At 56.1% G+C, this 19,694-nt stretch overlaps 1 protein-coding gene across 2 annotated transcripts; it reads left to right on the top strand.

Moving 5' to 3' along the window:
* Positions 1-283: 283 nt before the first annotated feature.
* Positions 284-17,769, top strand: DPYSL4 (dihydropyrimidinase like 4). 2 transcript variants are annotated; one of them, XM_086617020.1, is made up of 14 exons: positions 284-550; positions 3,359-3,447; positions 4,102-4,286; positions 4,937-5,101; positions 6,413-6,474; positions 6,574-6,654; positions 8,725-8,793; positions 8,879-8,999; positions 9,699-9,855; positions 11,884-12,025; positions 13,103-13,273; positions 14,509-14,688; positions 16,378-16,549; positions 17,678-17,769. In XM_086617020.1, the coding sequence occupies exons 1-14, from the start codon at positions 284-286 to the stop codon at positions 17,767-17,769; spliced, it is 1,953 nt and encodes a 650-aa protein (XP_086473146.1). The 2 variants fall into 2 exon arrangements, with proteins under 2 accessions (XP_086473146.1, XP_086473147.1); XM_086617021.1 differs by lacking the exon at positions 284-550 and adding an exon at positions 1,317-1,355.
* The last annotated feature ends 1,925 nt before the right edge of the window (positions 17,770-19,694 follow it).

The following is a 19,694-nucleotide window of genomic DNA, read 5'->3' as shown; positions in this document are numbered from 1 at the left end:
GAGCCCCGCGCCGCGGGGTGAGCGGGGAGGAGCGGCGGGGCCCGGCGCCGGCTCCGCCACTCCCGGGGCGGGGAGGTGGGACCCTCCCCGGCGGGGCCGCGCTCCCAGCGGGAAGCCCACCTGCCCTGCGCGGGGCCGTGCCACGCAGGGGTGGGCACGGCCGGGCGGGGCGGGCGGCCGTCGGTCCCTGCGCCGCTTTTAACGCGCTTTGCTCTTCCTCCCCAGGGCGAGGCGGCTGCAGCGGCCGCGCACCGGCGGCTCCCGGGCCCCCGCCGCGGAGCCCATGTCGGGGCGGCGGGAGGACGCGCTGCCCGCCTGCTTCGCGGGGCTGGGCGCGGGCAGCCCGCGGCCGCGGCAGAAGCGCGGCGGCATGTTCTGCAGCGTGGAGGACGCCTTCGACAACAAGACGCTGGACTTCCCCTCGCTCGGTGCCCCCGGCCCCGGGACACCCTCCGCCGGCCACCGCCAAGCCCCGGCCCCCGGCCCCGCCGCGGCCGCGCCGCCCCCGGGGGCCGCCGCCCCGGGAGAGCTGCCCGACGGCTGCCCGCAGGTAAGGGGCCGCTGCGCCGGGGCAGGGGCTGGGGCCGCCCCCCCGCCCCTTCCCTCCCCGTCCTGCCCCCCCTGCCGGCCCGGGGGCAGGCGTGGAGCCAGCCGGCGGGCGGGGGGAGCCGCCGGCCCCGGCCCGGCACTTGCCCCGCGGGGGGAGCAGCGGCCCCCGCCGCTTCTCGGAGCGGAGCCCCGGGCGGAGCGCGGAGCCGCCCTGGCCGAGACCCCGCCGGGCGGGCGGGCGGGAGGGGGCCGCGGCCCGGCAAACCCCCCGTACCCCGGCCCGTCGCGGTGCTGCTGCGCGGGCGCCGTCCGAGCCGCGCCGGGCTGAGACCCACCGACCGACCGGAGCCCCGCGCCCGGGAAGGGGGCGAGGAACGGGCCGGCGGACCGGTTGCGTGCAGGTGACGGTCCGAGGGGGCGGCGAGCGGCCGCGGGAAACAACTTTCACCGACCCCGCGACTCCTGGCCCCTGTCCGCGGCTACGGGGCCGCTCCGGGCGGCAGCGGGACCGGGCAGGGGCTGCGCGCCCCGTCCCGCCGCCGCGCCCGCGGGGCGACGGGGGCTGCGGAACCCACCCCGGGCGGCTCCGCTCCGCTCCGCGCCAGACCGGCTTTGTCTGCCGCGCCGGGAGCGCGGCCCCGGGCCGGCGGCGGGCGGGGGGAGCCGGCGGCAGCGGCGGGGGGCGCGCACGCACGCGGGGACGTGACACACGGGCGGGCACACGCACACAAACACACACGCACGCACAGGCGGAGCGCGGCGGGAAGATGTCGCACCAGGGCAAGAAGAGCGTCCCCCGCGTCACGGTGAGGGGCTCCGCAGCGCGGGCGGGCGGGACCCCGGGGGCTGCGGGCGCGACCCGACCCGGTGCCGGTCCGGTGGTGCCGGGACCTCTCCCAGCCGGCGGTGATGGAGCGGATCCCCCGGTGCTGACGGACACCCGGGGGTCGCTGCCGGAGTTTGGTCCGCTAAGGGGGGTCGGGAGCCCGGCGGTCCCGGTGGTCCCGTGGCTGCCGAAGCAGCCGTTGCTCCCAGGCTGGGGGGCGCGGGCGGTGCAGCCCCCCGCCCCGCCGGCTCCGCCGTCCCTTTGTTGGCCGCGGCCCGGCCTGAGCCCGGCGGCCCCGGCGCTTTGTCTGCCGCTGCCGGGGGCGCAGCCGGGGTCCCGCCGACAAAGCCCGCCCGGCTGCCGGCGGACAAAGGCAGGCGCGACCCTCACCAGGGCTGCGGGGCTGCCCCGCCGCCTCCATAACTTTCGTTTGGGCGCTGGAAAATGTGTTTCAGAAACGCTTTTTTCGGGGAATGGGCTTGGGCGGGGGGGCAGGATGGGGGGCATCTGCCCGCCTTGTTCCCTGCCCGGCATCTGGTCGCCTCCGAGCCCAGGTCGTTACCGATCGCTCCGCCCGATCCCGCGGTGTTTGGCTGGCGGAGCCGGCGGCAGCCGCTCGCCGTTCCCCGGTACCGCCGCTCCGATCCGGAGCCGCCTACGCTCCCCCGCCGGGCGGGTGTAGGAGGGGATTCCCTCCGCCTGGTGCCAGCGCTTCTCGGCAGGCGCCAGGAACAATCTCGAGATAACGATGCTTTGCTTCCCCCCCTCGTTCTGCTGGCTCACGGCTCGGTTCCCTTGAAAACATCCCGGTGGCGGCGGGGGCCGGTGACCGGCTGCGATAGTCGGCTGCGGGAGCGGGGCTGGGGCCGTGGGGAAGGGGATGGGGTGAGGATGAGGTTGGGGAAGGGGATGGGGTGAGGTTGGGGATGAGGTCGGGAAGGGGATGGGGTGAGGTTGGGGATGAGGTGGGGAAGGGGCTGGGGTGAGGGTGGGCCCCACAAGGGGAGGGGCCGCCGGGCTCTCCCGTGGGGCAGCCAACACAGAAGCTTCTTTTGATTGATTTTATGGGACAAGGGAAAACAATAAAGATGCAGTGAAAGCCTCAATACTTAAAAACACAATGCAATTCTTTGATAGTGTTTTGTTTGGTTTTTTTTTATAGTAGTGATGCTCTTTAAAACAAGACCCCAAAATATTTTCCAGGCTGTTTAGCATCAGCACACGTTGCTGTGCTGTAAGTCTTCTCCACGTGCTCGTGCATCCCTCAGTTGTGTCTGTGTGAAGGCCAGGCCCTTTGTTGCCCATTTTAGCCTTGGTAATAATTTTTCTAGCAACAGCAGAGAGCAGGAGAGGAATCCTCTTAAATTAGGCTGCAGTTCCACATTTACATAAATACTGCTGCCTTCTAATTTTTCTGGTTAAAGATTCTGCAAATCTGACAACTGTGCCAAGTGTCTTGCTTTGAAGTGAGAGAAGTCCTTGAGACATTATCTGCCTCCGAGGAGACTGTGAAAAATAATGAATATCAATAAATTACCAGGTTAATGAGATGCACTTAAAAGTCTCTGTAATCGGAGCCGATGGAGGAGGCAGATACGTGGTGAGCTGCAGATGTCATCCTGCAAACCTTTTAACACTGCTGAGCACCTCGGTCACTCCGACCCTGCTCTGCAGTGGCTCTCGGTGGGCTGCCGGGCGGAGGTGTGCATCCTGCAAGGCAGGTCTGGAGCAGTGGAGGCCGGAGCACACGCTGCCTGTGCACCCCAGGCTGGTACCACGCTCCGCAGGGGAGCTGCGTTCCTCTCAAACGACAATTCTGCATGGCTTCCTTTGCAGGATGCAAAGGCTTTGGTGGCGAGTAGCTTGGATGTTCAACTAAACTTGTATGATTGAAGGGCAAAATATTAAATCCTAGATGTAACGAAAGCTCACAATGAGTAAAGCAGCATCTAAATAAAGTAATCTTATGCTTTTTTCTGTTAGAGTGACTGCCTTCTAATCAAAGGAGGAAAAATCGTCAACGATGATCAGTCATTTTATGCAGACGTTTATGTGGAAGACGGTTTAATAAAGTAAGTTAAAATTTATATTGGGTCACGTAATTTCCAGGCATGATACAGAGCCGTGGAGTTTGAACAAGGTTCCTTCCTGTCATTTTTCTCTTGGAAGTTTGTTCCCTTCTTAAAAAACAGGGCAGCTTTTTAGAATATTGCCAAGAGATACCTACCTTAGTGCACTTCTGTGGCTGCCACGGCGTGTAGAGCGCGGAGCGTTGGTGCTCCGTTGAGCTGAGCAGAGGCGAGCGGGGGGCCGGGTGGAGCGTGGCACCGGCACACGTTAGCAGCGGCGTACAGAGTCCGGCGCCGACACCTCGGTGCTCCTACGCGATGCCCCGGGTCCCTCAGCCGCAGCCCGGTGGGTCCTGGCACTGCCCAGCCAGGGCGGGAGTCGGACGGGGGCTGCTGGGTGGGCGGGTGGGACCCATAGGGGTCTCCAGCAGACCCTGGCTCTATTTCCACTCCTGCAGCTGATGGAGCACTGTGCTCCCTGTGTGCAACTGCTTCTCCTGGCAGGGAGAGCCCGTCCCCACGGTGCGGGGAGCCCTGGCTGGCGCTCACCTGCGTGCCCGGGGTGTGTGCCCACCAGCGCTCCGTGGAAGGGGTTGGGTTTGCATCTTTGCTTGAAAGTCATTGCCAATTATCAGGAGCTCTTAATACCATTTTCAGACAAATTGGAGAAAACCTGATCGTTCCTGGTGATGTCAAGACAGTCAATGCCTACGGGCAGCTGGTGATGCCGGGGGGGATCGATGTCCATACCAGACTGCAGATGCCAGTCATGGGGATGACCTCTGCTGATGACTTCTACCAAGGCACGAAAGCTGCCCTGGCAGGAGGAACCACGATGATCAGTAAGATGGAGCAGCTTTCAAACCAACTTCTGAGTAGAGCGTTGTTTAGCAAAATACGTGGGGCCTTTTGTCAGTGCAGAGATTATTTACCCTCATAGCTGAGAAATGTTGATTTTTGCTGTAGAAATCAAGGCATTACAAAGCTAATTAAAAGGCATTATGTACCTTTCAGAACCTCCTTCCATTGCTACACACATATATTAAAAATATATAGCTGCTCATGCTTCACCTCATAAGAGAACAGAATAGAGGAAAACTAGAAACGCCTTTTAATATGTTTTTAATAGCTTTGCAAGCATGTTTTTATAGGAAAAAGCATGTTTTTCAGCTCTGCGAGCGTGAGTTCCATCTTTGTGTTAATGTAAAATCCTTTTGATTTCTGTTTTGTTCTCGTCCTGGTCCCAAGGCCCACTGTAGCATTTAACCGAAGGCCCATTCCCAACACACGCTGGCGTAGATCCGTGCCAATCCCGGAGCCAGTGCTGCCGGGAATGGGGACAGAGATGAGAGGAAGGGCTGTAGCCGATGGGCTGTGGGTGACCGGACATGGAAGACACCCAGGGGAGCTGTGCGAGAGTTGCAGGGCCATGCGAGGGGACAGTGGTAGCTGTACTGCTGCCACTGATGCCACCGCCACGCTGTCTCCTCAGTTGACCACGTGTGCCCGGACGCGGGGACGGGGCTGCTGGCTGCCTACGAGCGGTGGCGGGGCAGCGCCGACAGCCAGGCCTGCTGCGACTACGCGCTGCACGTCGACATCCCGCGCTGGCACGAGAGCCTGAAGGAGGAGCTGGAGGCGCTGGTGAAGGACAAGGGTAAGGACTGGAGGAGCAGTGTTCTGGCAGAGACCCCCCACCCCCCCAGCCCTAACTGTTGCGGTACGGGCGCGTGAGCAGGTCGCTGGAGGGTGTGCCAGGATGGTTGGTGGCTGCTGTGCCGCGCTGCCATCAGCTGCCCGTCCTTCGGCGTCCGGGAGGAAGGAGCAGATGGGGTGGTGGCACCAGGTTCACACCGGAACAGCTCGTTCGTGTGCTCTGCTTTGGGGAACATACAGCCCCATCCTGAAATTCCATTTTGGAAACTAAAGGAACAGGATCAGGCGCCCTGATTCCAGCTGCTTGGTGTACAGAAAATTATTTAAATAAAAACAGTCAAGATAGGGCTTACAGAGTGAAACTAAGCTTTGGGCTTTCCGTAGAGATTCCGTTCACACCTATAATTCCTGCACATCCTGACGTATCCGCGGGACATGGCTTACTGGAAAGCAGGCCACGCGGCAGGGATTCATGCATTTCATGAATACTTATTTCCGTGTTTGCAACTGCATTTTGCTTTCAGATATGCTAATGTAGAGCTAAATGACTTCAGTCTAATTTGCAGTCTTGAAGCAAGAGCTTAATTGGTCAATTACCATAGAAATTTGCAGTAAATTTCTATTAAAGTGCAGAGTGGCTGAAGTAATGCAGCTATTCCAAGCTCATACCGGGTATTTTTCATAAGTACATTCCCATGAAATACAGTTTGTTTGTAATTTGATTGTCATTTGGGATTAGTTGTTGCCTCTATCCGTATGAAATACAGCAGCGATTCTCCGTCTTTGAGTCAGTGCTTCATGGATCACGTTTTATCTTAGGAATGAGGATTGTGTGCGATGCTGGATGCCAAGCTTGGTGCCAGTGCACCAAATGCCAGTGCTCCAGCAGCAGAGCGCCTCGCCTGCTGCTGCAATTTGCAGCCTTGGCGCTAACACACTAATTCCAAGACAGTTGTCAGAAAGAAGTTGGAGATAAACCATAAATTGAAACCACCCCTGGAGAGAAGACTCGACTTGGGAGCAACACGTCTGATCCCGTGGATTTGGAGCAAGTTCCAGAGAGCACCTAAAGCCGAAACGGACTGTGAGGATGTTGTGGCTCAGGTGCATCCCAGGATAGGGGTGTCCTGTCTGTCGTGACTCCCAGGCTTTGGGGCTCAGTCCTTGTGGGGACAGGTCCCGTTTCAGCCCTTCGCCTTTTGCTCTGCTTTCAGTCCAAACCCCCCTGGTTCCATCCCCCCCTGCTCAGCCCCCACCGAGTCGCCGGGTTCTCAGCTGGGACAATGAACACGTTTAATTTGCTTTTCTCCAGGTGTGAACTCCTTCCTGGTTTTTATGGCCTACAAAGACAAACTTCAGTGCAGCGATGCCCAGGTAACGGAGCCGGCCAGCGGCCCAGGGGAGTCGTTGCCCACGCGCCGAGTGTAAGCTGTGATTTATCTGATATGTCGGGCAACCGCTGTCTCTTGGCAGATGTATGAAATATTCTGCATCATTCGAGACCTGGGGGCCATTGCCCAAGTGCATGCTGAGAACGGGGACATCATCGATGAGGTACGGTATTTGTATTCATTTAAATGAAATTTGGCCGGAGTATTTTGATTGCAGGCACCTCTTCATAGCACCTTTCCTATGAGGACAGGCTGAGAGAGTTGAGGCTGTTCAGCCTGGAGAAGAGAAGGCTCCGGGGAGACCTTCCAGTGCCTAAAGGGGCTACAAGAAAGCTGGAGAGGGGCTTTGGACAAGGGTGTGTAGTGACAGGACAAGGGGCAATGGCTTTAAACTGAAAGAGGGGAGATTTAGATCGGATATAAGGAAGAAATTCTTCCCTCTGAGGGTGGTGAGGCACTGGCACAGGTTGCCCAGAGAAGTTGTGGCTGCCCCATCCTTGGAAGTGTTCAAGGCCAGGTTGGATGGGGCTTTGGGCAACCTGGTGTAGTGGAGGGTGTCCCTGCCCATGGCAGGGGGGTTGGAACTGGATGATCTTGAAGGTCCCTTCCGACCCAAACCATTCCACGATTCTATGATTCTATGAAGGCAAAATGCTGACTTTAACGGATGGGCTGTAGTGTCCAGTGGAAGGTGGAGCTGTGCCAGCACGCTTTTAGCCTTCAGTTGGTACTGCCAATTCCATAGGGATTGGTCCAGATGGGAGGAGGAGGAGCAGCCTGCTGTGACACCTGGTTGCTTTGGGGGTAGGAGCAGCGAGCACGTCCCCATGCCTGTGGTCAGGAGGGCATCACCCTGGGCATCACCCCAGGCACTCACGCTGAGATCTCTGCAGAAGCCAAGCCGAGTTGAGTGGCTGGTGGCCTCGCAGCAGAGCAGCCTCTGGTTGGTCTGTGCGGCGGGCATCGAGTCTGGCAGCAGCCAGGACATTGCTGGAATGGTGCTCCTGCCCTGCCCCTCCACCCGTGCGCTGGGGGTCTGCTTCCTGGGATGAGCTGGTTGCCCAGGCCCTGGAGGGAAGGGGCCGACAGGAGACCCAGTGGTGGTGGCAGCGTCTGCAGGCGGAAGAACGTGCAGGGGGGGTCAGGGGCTCCCGCTGAAACCAGCATCCTCCCCCCTGGTACTTCTCACGCGCTGGGGTTTCTTGCAGAAGTGTTTTTCAGGACTGTTCAGGGGTTCCCAACGAGTACGTTTTGGGGCTCCTGAAAGGACAACTCACTGCCGTAAGTGACGCTTGATCATGTTATCTGTCTTAGGAGAAGTTTTCTTGAGTACTGGAAAAACAAAAAGGTTTGCCCCTTTTGAAATAACGTCCTTTGCACTTGGCAATGTTTATCTCTGAGGATGGCACTCAGAAACTCCCTTGGCATTGCAGACTTGGCTCATGTTCCTTGTTTTTCCTTTTACCTTTAGAACGTAAAATCTTAGATACATACTGATAGCACGAGGTAGAATCAGACTTGTGGTTCCTTGTGGCTTGCACGAGTGTTCAGCCTGGTGTGGGAGGAGAGTTTAAAATGAAAGCAGAATCCCAATCCTTCAAATGGGCTTAATGGGACAAATGGGATAGAGGCTAATTCCCACCTCCTGGGATTTTAGCTGAGAAACCTTTTCTTCAGCTGTGAAACATAAAATGATCCCAAGCAGTTCAGTATCTTCAGAAGTGTTTCTTTAAGCTGCCAGCATGATGCTGGAGGCCTGGAGGCAAACTCAGAGGATGTCTGCAAGAGGAACACAGCGGATGGAGACAGAAACACCCTCTGAGAGCAGGATCCTTTGCAACCTGTGGGATCTGCTCTGGAGTGTCGAACAACGTCCTTGCGCCTGGTGCCAGTGAAGTGGGGCATTACGTGGTAGAAAGGAAACTGGATGAGGTTTAAAATCCCACATCCTCCAGACAGATAGCTGGGTTTGGAGAGTGGGGAAGGTCCAAAGGTGCCGTCGGGACTCAGTAGTGCCCAGTGTTCAGTAGTGTTTCCACAGCAGGAGGTGGGTTTAGTAGGAAGTAACCGCAGCAGTTCTTGGAGTGTTGTGGGTATAGATGGTCTCCCCATGTCATCCTCGGGAATTTCCATCGCCCTTCAGGTGCTTCTGAACAGGTGTTTTGTCCCCGGGTTGCTCCAGACAGGCTGTTCATATCGCTGACTGCTCTCCCGTTCATCTTCGTCCACCTAGGAGCAGAAGAGGCTGCTGGAACTGGGGATTACGGGGCCGGAAGGGCACGTCCTCAGCCGCCCCGAGGAGGTACGTCCCCAGTGCTCCCCAGCCCCGCTGCGGCTGTCGCGGACGTGCCCTGAGATGTCTTCTGCCCGTGTGCTCATGTCGGCAGGTGGAAGCGGAGGCGGTGTACCGCGCCATCACCATCGCCAAACAAGCCAACTGCCCCTTGTACGTCACCAAGATCATGAGCAGAGGCGCAGCAGATGTCTTAGCTCAAGCGAAGAGAAAAGGTAAAGCGCCGATCCGTGTTCCCACCCTGACATAGCCCATTTAAACGTGTCCAGGAGCATCACTCTGGCTGCAGGGTTTAAGGACCCGTTATCACTCATGTTCTCTCACATGTTAACGGTGCTAAAACTTGGTGCTGCCATCCTTTCGCAGCGCGTGCCACAGCTGATGGCTCTGGGCTGGAGAGACTCGGGGAGATGCGCTTGACACCTGAATCTCAGTAGACGCAGCTGAAAAAAAGGAAATAATTCAGTGGGAATCATTTGTCATGAGCTAAATGAAAAATTAATCTGGAGCAAGCTCCAAATTCAAACTGGGGGTAGAGTGGGAAGGGCTGGGAGCGTTCCTGCCAGGAGCAGAGCACGAGGTCGTGCCCAGGGACTGGGGATCTGCAGCCCCCAGCCGGGAGGCGCTGCCAGAGACGCTGCTTTGAGCTAAAGGAAGGGGTGATGGGCTGTAGCTGTGAATGTGTGCTTGGGCTAAGGAGAAAACAGACGGATGCACAGCTTGTTTTGACAGCGTTTCCCAGTCATCTGGGATAATCTAAAAGATTAACGTGAATTTTAAAAACTGAAGTAGTGGGAACACTGGAGAGAAGTGAAACCATCGTGTATCATTAACCACCGTGCTTGCCTGCGGCGTGTGACATGCGGCAGCCGGACACGCGGCGCGGCCGCACGCATTAATTGCTTGCTCCGTAGGCGCGGTGGTGTACGGCGAGCCCATCACCGCCAGCCTGGGCGCCGACGGCTCGCACTACTGGAGTAAGAACTGGGCCAAAGCTGCAGCTTTCGTCACGTCTCCCCCCATCAGCCCGGACCCCACCACGCCGGACCATCTCACCTCCCTCCTGGCCTGGTGAGTTCCCTGTGGGCACCACTGCCTGAGCACATCTGCCACGTCAGGTGTGCCCTCTGACCTCCCTGGCCTCCCCCCCTGCCCTTCCCACTGTTCCTGGGGCACCCCCAGTCCTCTCCCATAGCTGGGCGCTGTGGGGTACAGCAGTGCAGTGCAGGCTGGCACGCCGCTCAGCTTTCCCAGTGATACTGTCATCAGAGTAGGAAAAATAGTCTGTCATTTGGCACACTTTTCCATATCAGAAGAGTAAATCTTTGGAGTTTTGAGCGAGGAGCCAGGTGACTCTTTCAAAAAGTTTAAATTGTGCTTTGGTGAAGCCAGGTAAGGGTTACCAGACTTTTCCTGTAAAAATCAGGCTCACGCTACTGGTTCCTCCTCCAGAACTGGAGTGGGGCAGGCACAGCATCCCAAGGGACAGCCAGGACACCCCATCGCAGGAGGGACACGGTGGCCCGTGCTCAGGGCGCGTGTCCCAGGGAGAGCCCCTGCCTGCTGTAGTGCTGGAGCAGAAAGAGGGATTTATCGGGGCAGCGCTGGGCGCTTGCAAGGTTTTACAATGTGTGGAACACACGGTGTTAGGGCAGGGCAGCGTGCGGAGTTGTTGCACTGGGTTGAGTTACGCAGCAGAGCCCTGGGGCTGGCAGGACCATCCCAGGAGCCATGCAGGGACCCGGTGGGTACTGGCAGCCCAGCAGTGAAATGGGCAGGGGCATGCCAACGGGCAGGGGAATGCCAACGGGCAGGGAAGTCAATACAAACACCTGGCTGCAGGGGCTGTACCCAAGGATGCTCCATCAGGCTGTTAATCATGGTCGGAGCTTTGCCATGGGTCAGAGTTTCACATTTCATAGTAAATACGCATGAAATTTGTCACCGCTGCCCCGCAGAAAGCCATGGTAGAAGGGGGGGTTCATTCACAGCGGAGGGTTTGTGCTTGGGTACCCACACCACGGCCCTGGCACCCGTGCCGTTCGTTGCCATGTCGGCACAGCACCAGGCAGTAAAGCTCTCAAGCACTGAATGCTGTTTGGTGTGGGTGGGGTTAGAAAAATCAGGTCCAGAAGTAATGCCCAAAGAATTTTTGAAATGGGATGAAGCAATGTTTATGGATCCAGATAATTGTAAAAAAAGCACATGAAGTATATATTTTAAAGAAGCAATAAACATTTCTTAGATTTCCCTGAAATGTTTTTTTTTTTCCTAGAGCGATAAACAGTAGTTAATAAAAGTGTTTCACGTCCGCGTATCTTACACAGCATGTAAAGATACCTCGATACATTTGGTATTTCCTTAAGAGAGGCAACAAAGGACAAGCACAGTTCAGTCTAGCACAGCGTTGGCATAAAGGTGGCGGCACGCTCCCGGGCTCGCCAAGCCGACGCGTGCGCACTTCCCGTCTCGCCCTGCCTGGCACTGCCTGCCCGCCTGTGTCCCGACCCTCCCGCTGCGCTGCGGGACAGTGCCCAACAGCTGCCTTTGCCAGGCTCTTGTTCTGTTTAGCCATACCCTTGCTTTAAAACAACCTTGCTTGAGAAGAACCTTGCGTGGAGAACCGTTTCCTAAAATAATCTGCGGTTCAAAAGGAAGTACAGAGATTAAAATGTCAACTTAAATAGTAAAAATAATCATAGAATCATAGATCGTAATCAGAGAATCATCATGGCCAGTTTAGGAGAGGATATGAATGGTGCTTATGAGGCTGCTCTTTACGCCTCTTAGATGATGGCAGTGCTTAATTCCCGTATAAATTAGCAGAGGGGGATGTCTGTGTACCTGTGCAAATTGCCTTTTGACTCGACTTCCCCCGGGATCTGCGGCTGGTGAGCCACCTGCCTTTACCATCCTTGGTGGTGGAACCAGTCTGGACTGAACAGACGGAGCACGGTGCCCACGTGCCACTCGTGCCACGCACCATCTGCCGGGTGAGGATGGAGGCGTGGTGCCACGGGGCTGGGGGTGGTGGCCGTGCTGGGGTGGCCGCTCGCCGCTGGGGGCCCCCCCCAACCTCCTGTGCTGTGCTTTGCCCAGCGGGGACCTGCAGGTCGCCGGCAGCGCTCACTGCACCTTCACCACCGCGCAGAAGGCCGTGGGGAAGGACAACTTCACCCTCATCCCCGAGGGAACCAACGGCGTGGAAGAGCGGATGTCCATCATCTGGGAGAAGTGCGTGGTAGGTACCAACGTAACGCCGGTTCCTCGCGAAGCTGCGCGTGCGCGAGGTGATGGCAGCGCCCTCGTTAACGCAGACGAGCCAAGCGGTGTGACAGCGTCTAGACTGCTGCTTCACAGGAGCTTCCCGGTGAGAGGAACTGGGACACTCAAATGCCTTCAAAGTGTCTTCAAAGGCTTCAGTAGAGGGATCATCCGCCCCACTCCCACTTGCACGCGCAAGAGAAGGTCTCTCCAACAAATTTTCCTAAGGGTCAGACGCGACCGTTCCTCTTCCCTGGTGCCTGCAGGCAGCCTGGGGAGGCAGATGGGACAGGACACCTCACACTCGGTGGCCATGGGCACGGCCGTGCCTGCCAGCTGCCGGCAGCCCAGACCCCACCGATGGGGACAATTCCCGCAGCCGCTCCATGCCCGGCGGGCAGTTGCTCTGCTGCCAAGGGAGAGCCGCGGTGTGCGAGCCCCTGGCCAGCAGGACCGAGTTCCCCGATCCCCGTGCACCCCGCCCTCCCCAGGAGCATCCCTGGGAGGCTGCAGCCCGCATCCCACGGAGCAGACATCTCTGGGCGGACTTCCAGGAGCTTGGGAGCCAAGCCACCCTGAAGTCTCTGTCTTAGATAGGCTTTGTTCAAAGATAAATAGAATTTATCAAAAGATAACAGATAAAGATGATAAATAGCACTATTTAGGTTCACTTCCAGTTGTCTTCATTGAAATATCCATCTCTGGTGAATGTGAGATGCCTGTACAGGGACTTGGAGCCTACCAGGGAAGGTCTTGTTTTTCAGAGACCTTAAATTTCACAGAGCCCAGGGAAACTAAAAACCTCTATCGTATTATTTAGCCCACAGGGACAAGGCTTATGCCCCCATGTCTCCCTTTTCCCCATAACTGCGACCCTGTCGCAGTATGGATCCTCACACCGTGTGGTCACGCAGTTCAATCCTGCAATTTCTTCTCCTGGTACCTCGTTCCTGCTGGTGGGAGAGGGAGAATCCGGCCACGGGGTCGGGGTGGCTGCCGCTGCTGGGAGCAGGGCGGATCTATGTCATGGTCCGTCCTTCCTTCTGTTTCCCAGGTCTCTGGGAAGATGGATGAGAACGATTTTGTAGCGGTGACCAGTACCAACGCTGCCAAGATCTTCAACTGCTACCCCAGGAAGGGACGCGTCGCTGTGGGCGCTGACGCAGACTTGGTTTTGTGGAACCCCAAGGCTACCAAAATCATCTCAGCAAAAACCCACAATCTGGTAAAATTAATTTCTTGAGCTGGTTTTAGAGTCAGAAGAGAGCAGTAAAGCAATGGGTTTCTTCCGATGGCAAAGATCAGTGCATTCACCAGGGGAGGAGCTGTGGATGGGGATGAGGGGATGAAGGACCTCGCATTTCCCGTTTGAAATATAAGCACATGAAATATCCTTTGGTTACTGTAAAGCTGGATAATTGGGAAGGGGTGGGATTGTACCCGAGTCGCAGAGTGACTGCTCTGAGGCAGTCTGCCCCTGGGACACGAATTTGCCAATCAGTGTATCCGCTGTGGGCTGGGGTAATGGAAGTGCTGAACTTGTTTTAAATATTAAACCATCTTTAGTTTGATATATCAGCATCCTTCCCAAAGAGCCAGACCCCTCCGGTCCTCCACGGACACTGCGCAGGAAGGACTCATTCGGGAGCGATTCGGGTGGTAAACACCTTGATGGCTTTGTAGCCGCGGTTTTCCAGGCCATGGACATCCCCAAATTAATTTCCACCATGAGCCTCAGACAGAAAGGTGCAGCTGAAAGAGAGGCAGGGATGAGGGGCTGTGAGGAACGTTGGCGACACAGCTGATTGAAGTTAGTAGAAACATTTTTGACCCTTTTTTTTTTTTTACCAAAACATTTTTATGGAAGAAAATTATCACTATGATTGAAATACTCAGATGTTTTCTTTAAAAAATAGAAATTGCTTTTCTTTTGATCCAAAAAATTCAGTTTTGTTTTTTTATAATGCCGCATTTTTTCACTGTAAACTTTTTTTTTGGTAGTTTGTTAGTGGTAGTAATGGGAGCATTTGAAGAAAGTGGCACAATTTTGCATTTCCCACAAGACAGACCTGACTTTCTCTACCTGTTTTGGTAGAAGGCACAGTGACTTGGAAGAAACACCAAGAACTTCTGTCCCCAAGTGGAGAAGTTAAGCAGGGCTCTTCTGGGGCTGAGAGACAATTGTTCACGTATGGTAAAAGTCTCATTTGCTCCAGGAGTGCTGCATGTCTTTTGGGCAATTACTGAGTATTTTTGGGATTTAGTCTCTCTGTTCCAGTTTGCTTTAGTTCATGCAGTTAGAAGAACCTTATTACATGAAATGTGAAGGGTCAGTTAAGTACAACTGATGGTGCACGAGGAGCAATGTACAGAAATGGGGTTGTGTGTAGAGCTGGCCAGACCATCACCTTCTCTTCTTAAATCTTAACCATGTTGAATATCTTGGTTTGTTCTCTGCAGAACGTGGAGTACAACATATTCGAAGGCACAGAGTGCCACGGGATTCCCACCGTGGTCATAAGTCAAGGAAAAGTTGTTCTTGAAGATGGAAACCTGGTTGTCACCCAGGGGTCAGGTCGCTTCATTCCTAGAAAGACGTTCCCTGATTTCGTTTATAAAAGGATAAAAGCAAGAAACAGGGTAAGGAGAATTTTATTTGCAATAATCCTGTATTTTCATCACGATCTCTCTGCACTGTTGTATTGCTGTCGCTGTACGGCGAGCCTGCTCACGGAATAGGCAGCAGAAACAAGAATATTATTGATGTTATTTCTTCTCAGGCCTTCAAAACTTGTAAGGCTGTCATGGAACTGCTTTGGGGTGTGGCTTGGCACATTAATCAGTAATCGTAATGCTGTGTTAGTGTTATGGCTAATAATAATTAGCTAGTGTTACAGCTAATAATACTAGTGTTATTTACCTGTTACAAAGTTGCAAAGCAAAACTATGGCTTCTAGCAAACCTGGTTTGGTTTTGTTTGCATTGAGGTAGAAGGGAGGAGTTCCCCTCCTGCCTGTAGTAGAAAAGTGTATGTTACTGCATTTCCAGTGCTGCTCTGCGTCTGTCAAAGACTAATGGTGTAGCCTTCAGTGGTTACTGGAAATTCAGTCAGATAAACCTTTCCGTGTGCTGGCACAGCTGTTTTAGGCGATGGGAAGATGTGCAAATATATAAAAAACTTCTTAACAGCTCTGCCCTCCTCCCCTTTTCCACGTGTTAGTGCAGACGTTTTCATAGATTCATAGATTTCATAGATTTCTAGGTTGGAAAAGACCTTAGAGATCATCCAGTCCAACCTTCCCTAATCCCCCATTAAACCATATCGCTAAGTAGATCATCCACCCTGTTCTTAAACACATCCAGGGATGGGGACTCAACCACCTCCCTGGGCAGCCTATTCCAGTGGCTGACAACCCTTTCAGAGAAGAAACACTTCCTGACATCCAACCTGAACCTCCCCTGACTAAGCTTATACCCATCATTACATCATTTCATTACACATTGTCGATGGAGGTAGAGCAGAAACCCTTAACCCCAATTACTGAGGCACCAGTAGTGCTGGCAGCTGCCGCAGGAACCTCCAGTGCTGGGGGGAGCCCGGGGGGAGCCCAGAGGTGCCTCCTGGGGTGCCTCTGGAGTCAGGGTGGGATGGGATGGGAGCCTGCTGGGTCCCTGCAGGATGGGGAGCGATGGAGCCTGCCAGGTCACGGCTCTGCGTGGCGGTGGGCAGCCATCTCCGCCCCGTCCTGCTCTGGCGGGCAATGGCTGGTGCCAGCCCGGCGGTGAGGGGTGGGTTTGTTGGGCTAACGTGGTCAGCCAGGCGCAGCTGGCACTTCACAGCGACCCAGTGGCCACCTGCGCCCGCTCCCCAGTGAGTTAACAGAGCCTGGCAAAAGCTGTGGCTGAAAAGAGCCCTGGGCATCCCCGAGCAGGTGTTTCCTTAGCAAGGTGTTTGGCGCGATGAAGATGAAGGTCACGTAAGAGGAACGTTTCTACAGAAGGTGCTATATACTTCTTGATAACCTGTCATCCGTGCCTGTCTAACTGGAAACCCAGTGCTGGTCACCTTCAAAACAAGCCCCGTGGGACCCTGCCTGTGCACGGGCTGCCTGTGCCGCCGCTGGCAGAGGAACAGCCCTGAGCAGACCCATGATGGAGCACTGGTAGCGCCATCATCCGGGCTCTGGCTCCCCGAGCGCCCGGGGCTGAGCTGCCTGTCCCTGCAGGAGGACGTGGCGGCCGCAGCGGGTGGCACCACAGGGCACGTCGCCCTCAGGGTTCTGGACACCCGAGCTCACACGTGCTCTCCCCTCCGCTTGCCCCCCGCAGCTGGCCGAGGTCCACGGCGTGCCCCGCGGGCTGTACGACGGGCCGGTCCACGATGTCCTCGCCAGCTCCAGGGCCGGAGCCCCCCCTGCGGCGCCCCGGATGGCCGCCTGTGCGGGCAAAGCCCCCGCTGCCGCCGTGCGCAACCTGCACCAGTCGGGGTTCAGCCTCTCCGGTAGGGCCAGGCAGGGACTGGGCGGGGGCTGAGGGTGGCAGGGGGACTGCGGGCTGGGGGCAGGGGGGCATGGGCATCACCAGCTCCCGGGCTCACATGAGCGGCCAGGCAGAGCTGAGGAACAGAAACTGGATTTTTGCTCAGCAGTTCCTGCCGTTGCGGCAGCTTAGGGACTAAACGCAGCGCAGAAATCCCGGGACGTGTGCCGGGGTCTGTGCAAACACACCGGTGACGGTGCATCACGGATACACGGGAGCTGGAGGCGGCCCCGGGGACAGACTCCATGGTGGTGGGGGGCTGCGGCTGTGGGAAGTGGGAGGATGAGGATGAAGGCCAGGGGGGCCACGTGGCCAGCCCCGCTCCATGGGGATGATGCTGGGGGGTCCCCCCGCTGCATCCACTGCGAGTCAGGGGTTAGAAGCGATTGGGTTTGTAGAGATGAGCCAAATAACTCCATTGTCAGGAACCAGAAGGGTAATTCCTGTGGTCTTTCTGTGTAAGCAGAGAATGCTTAAGCATCGCTCAGCTCAGCGTCCTGCGGAGATCTGCCCAGCAGCTTTAGGGACCGTGGAAAGCCAATGCTCTGCCATCAAATGACCTGCGTAATGTTGTTTTCTCAGCTGCTTGAAATCAGATGGATCGTATGGGGCCTTCCAGTGCTTAAAGAGGGCTTATATGAAAGATGGGGACAGCCTTTTCAGTAGGGCGTGTAGTGACAGGACAAGGGGCAATGTTTTTAAACTGAAAGAGGGGAAATTCGGACTAGATCTAAGGAAGAAATTTTTTTACATTGAGGTGGTGAGGCACTGGCACAGGTTGCCCAGAGAAGCTGTGGCTGCCCCATCCCTGGAAGTGTTCAAGGCCAGGTTGGATGGGGCTTTGGGCAACCTGGTGTAGTGAAAGGTGTCCCTGCCCATGACAGGGGGGTTTGGAACTAGATGATCTTTGAGGTCCCTTCCAACCCCAACCATTCCATGATACCTTGTTTAATAAATGTTCAAGGTCCCATGTTTTTATATAGAACCTGTTATTAGTATTTCCTGCAAAGGAGGCGGTTTATGATTTGTGCGTGTAAAGCCGCGGGGCTCCCACGCCGCCGGCACACCCCATGCCTGTGCTCTTCCCCAGGGTCGCAGGCGGACGACCACATTGCCCGACGCACGGCTCAGAAAATCATCGCCCCGCCGGGCGGACGGTCCAACATCACCTCGCTGTCCTGACGGCCCCCGCACCGCTGCGGCTGGCCCCCCCGCCGGGGCACGCTCGGATCCTGCCGGGGCCGGGTCCAGCCGGGAAGGGGACGGTGGGTCGCCCCGGAGCGCCGGATGAAAGCGAGCACTCGTCAGCTGCCCCAGCCCCTTCTTCTCGTAGGTAGAAAATAGAGTAACCCCCGAGAGGTAGCACTCCCATCTCCATTTCTCCCAGTCCGTGTCTCTCCCCACCTGCTCCGTAGCCCTCACCTCGTGCATGCGGCACCTTGACGTTCGCTCGGCCGCCTGCTCAGCCGCGCTGCTGCCGGGGCCAGGACAGGAACGGAGGTGCATTTTGGCTGGAACACGCTCCTTTCCGGCAGCAATGACTGCCCTTTGTCGTCGAAGGACGTTTAACCGCTCAGCACTGCCGACTCCCTGTGGTTTTAAGACAGTGAATTGCATCTCATCTGTTGGCAGCACCCCCGAGCAGACCTGGGCACCATCTCCCTGTGCCCGTGAGCCGGCGGCTGTGCGGGACGGCGGCACATCTGTCCGTCCCTGCAGCGGGCACAGTGTCGGCGGGGTGGGTGCCGGCACCCCGCGCCCTGGGGTAGGATGGGACCCGGCGCCGCGGCAGACGTGCTGATGGGCTGTAGTCTTTCTGTTAGGCTTGTTTTTTAAAGATTATTTATACAGTTTTTCAAGAACCGAGTGCAAGTCTTATAACCAGAAACAAGGCTCAGTTGAAGGCCGCTTGCATACGACAAACTCTTTTATAAAGGTTATTCTAACCCGTTTATTATATTTAAAGGTATGTACAGTAAAGGTGAACCTCTATGCCACGAAGCTATGCATGTACCTCTAAGAGAATGGCTCGCCATTCGTCTTCTTTTCCTTGCTCTGAATAAAGTTTGTTGGAAATCACAAAACAATGGAAGCGGTTCATCCAGCCGAGTCGATTTTGGGGTTTTCCTCCTTTGGGTTTTTACGCGCAAAGGTTTGTATCATCAGTTCATCACTCGCACGTTCCTGTGCTCCCCTCGGACAATGCAGAGAGGCTTATTATTAGCTGTGTCAGAACAATGGGGAACGCCACCCTTGGCCATAACCCGGCACGCCGGCCGAGAGCTGCTCCGCCAGGTCCGGTGGCAGCGGGGAAAGCCTTTGGGCTGCAAATAGAGCGCACGTGCCAGGAGGGTGGTGGGATTGTCCCCACGGGGTCAGCGGCAATTCCAGCGCCTGGGAGATACTGGCACAGCGGGAGCTGCTGTACAGACGCCGGGCCTTCTTGGGCACTGTGCTGCAGTTCCCAGCTCTGTCCGAAGGCAGGAGCAGGAGAGGGAGCTGTGGAAACGTGAGCGAGCGCCCGCTCCGTGGGTGACAGTGACAGCATCCTGCTCTGCCGCTCTGGGCACGTAACTTGTGCTACTCTGGGTACGGAATGCCGGAGGGAAAGGGGACCGGAGGGGCTGCAGAGCGCGCCGGGGCCGGCCACATGCTGCTGAGCCACGGCAGGGATGGGCGTCCTGCGGGGTGGAAGGGGGTGGTGACCCAGCACCCACCCAGAGCCACGTCTCAGCAGCTGATGGGAGGCAGCACGAAGCCTGATGGGTGGGAAAACTTGGTACAGGCACTTGTGTGCAGCCACGAGTTAAAGAGGAATGAATGCTGTACTGTCTGAATTCACACCATTGAACCAGGAAGGGATTCTTTTCTGGTGTGTTTTTTTTTTTTATTATCTGATCTGACCTACATCTCGCAGCTTAATGCAATGACCTGTAGTAATTCCTGCATCGAACATACATGGAAAAGCATTCGTTCATATATTTTATATTTAATTTTAAACAAATTACCTAATTTCATTTGCTGGTTTTCTGTTTTTTCCTGCAATGGCACCAAGACTATTGAACATCTATTTATTTTCTTTCTAAATAGAGTTTCAGAGTTTTTAA

This window comes from Tauraco erythrolophus, chromosome 9, assembly GCF_009769465.1.
Source record: "Tauraco erythrolophus isolate bTauEry1 chromosome 9, bTauEry1.pri, whole genome shotgun sequence".
Taxonomy (NCBI): Eukaryota; Metazoa; Chordata; class Aves; order Musophagiformes; family Musophagidae; genus Tauraco; species Tauraco erythrolophus.
Note: the sequence above shows the minus strand (reverse complement) of the source record. Positions and strands in the feature narration are given on the sequence as shown.

What these genes read in the sequence shown, in the direction of transcription:
- DPYSL4 (XM_086617020.1), top strand. Translation starts at nt 284, where the DNA reads ATGTCGGGGCGGCGGGAGGACGCGCTGCCCGCCTGCTTCGCGGGGCTG. An exon ending in AGCTCAAGCGAAGAGAAAAG is followed by an intron (nt 9,000 to 9,698) that starts GTAAAGCGCCGA and finishes CTTGCTCCGTAG; the next exon opens with GCGCGGTGGTGTACGGCGAG. An exon ending in GTCGGGGTTCAGCCTCTCCG is followed by an intron (nt 16,550 to 17,677) that starts GTAGGGCCAGGC and finishes GCTCTTCCCCAG; the next exon opens with GGTCGCAGGCGGACGACCAC.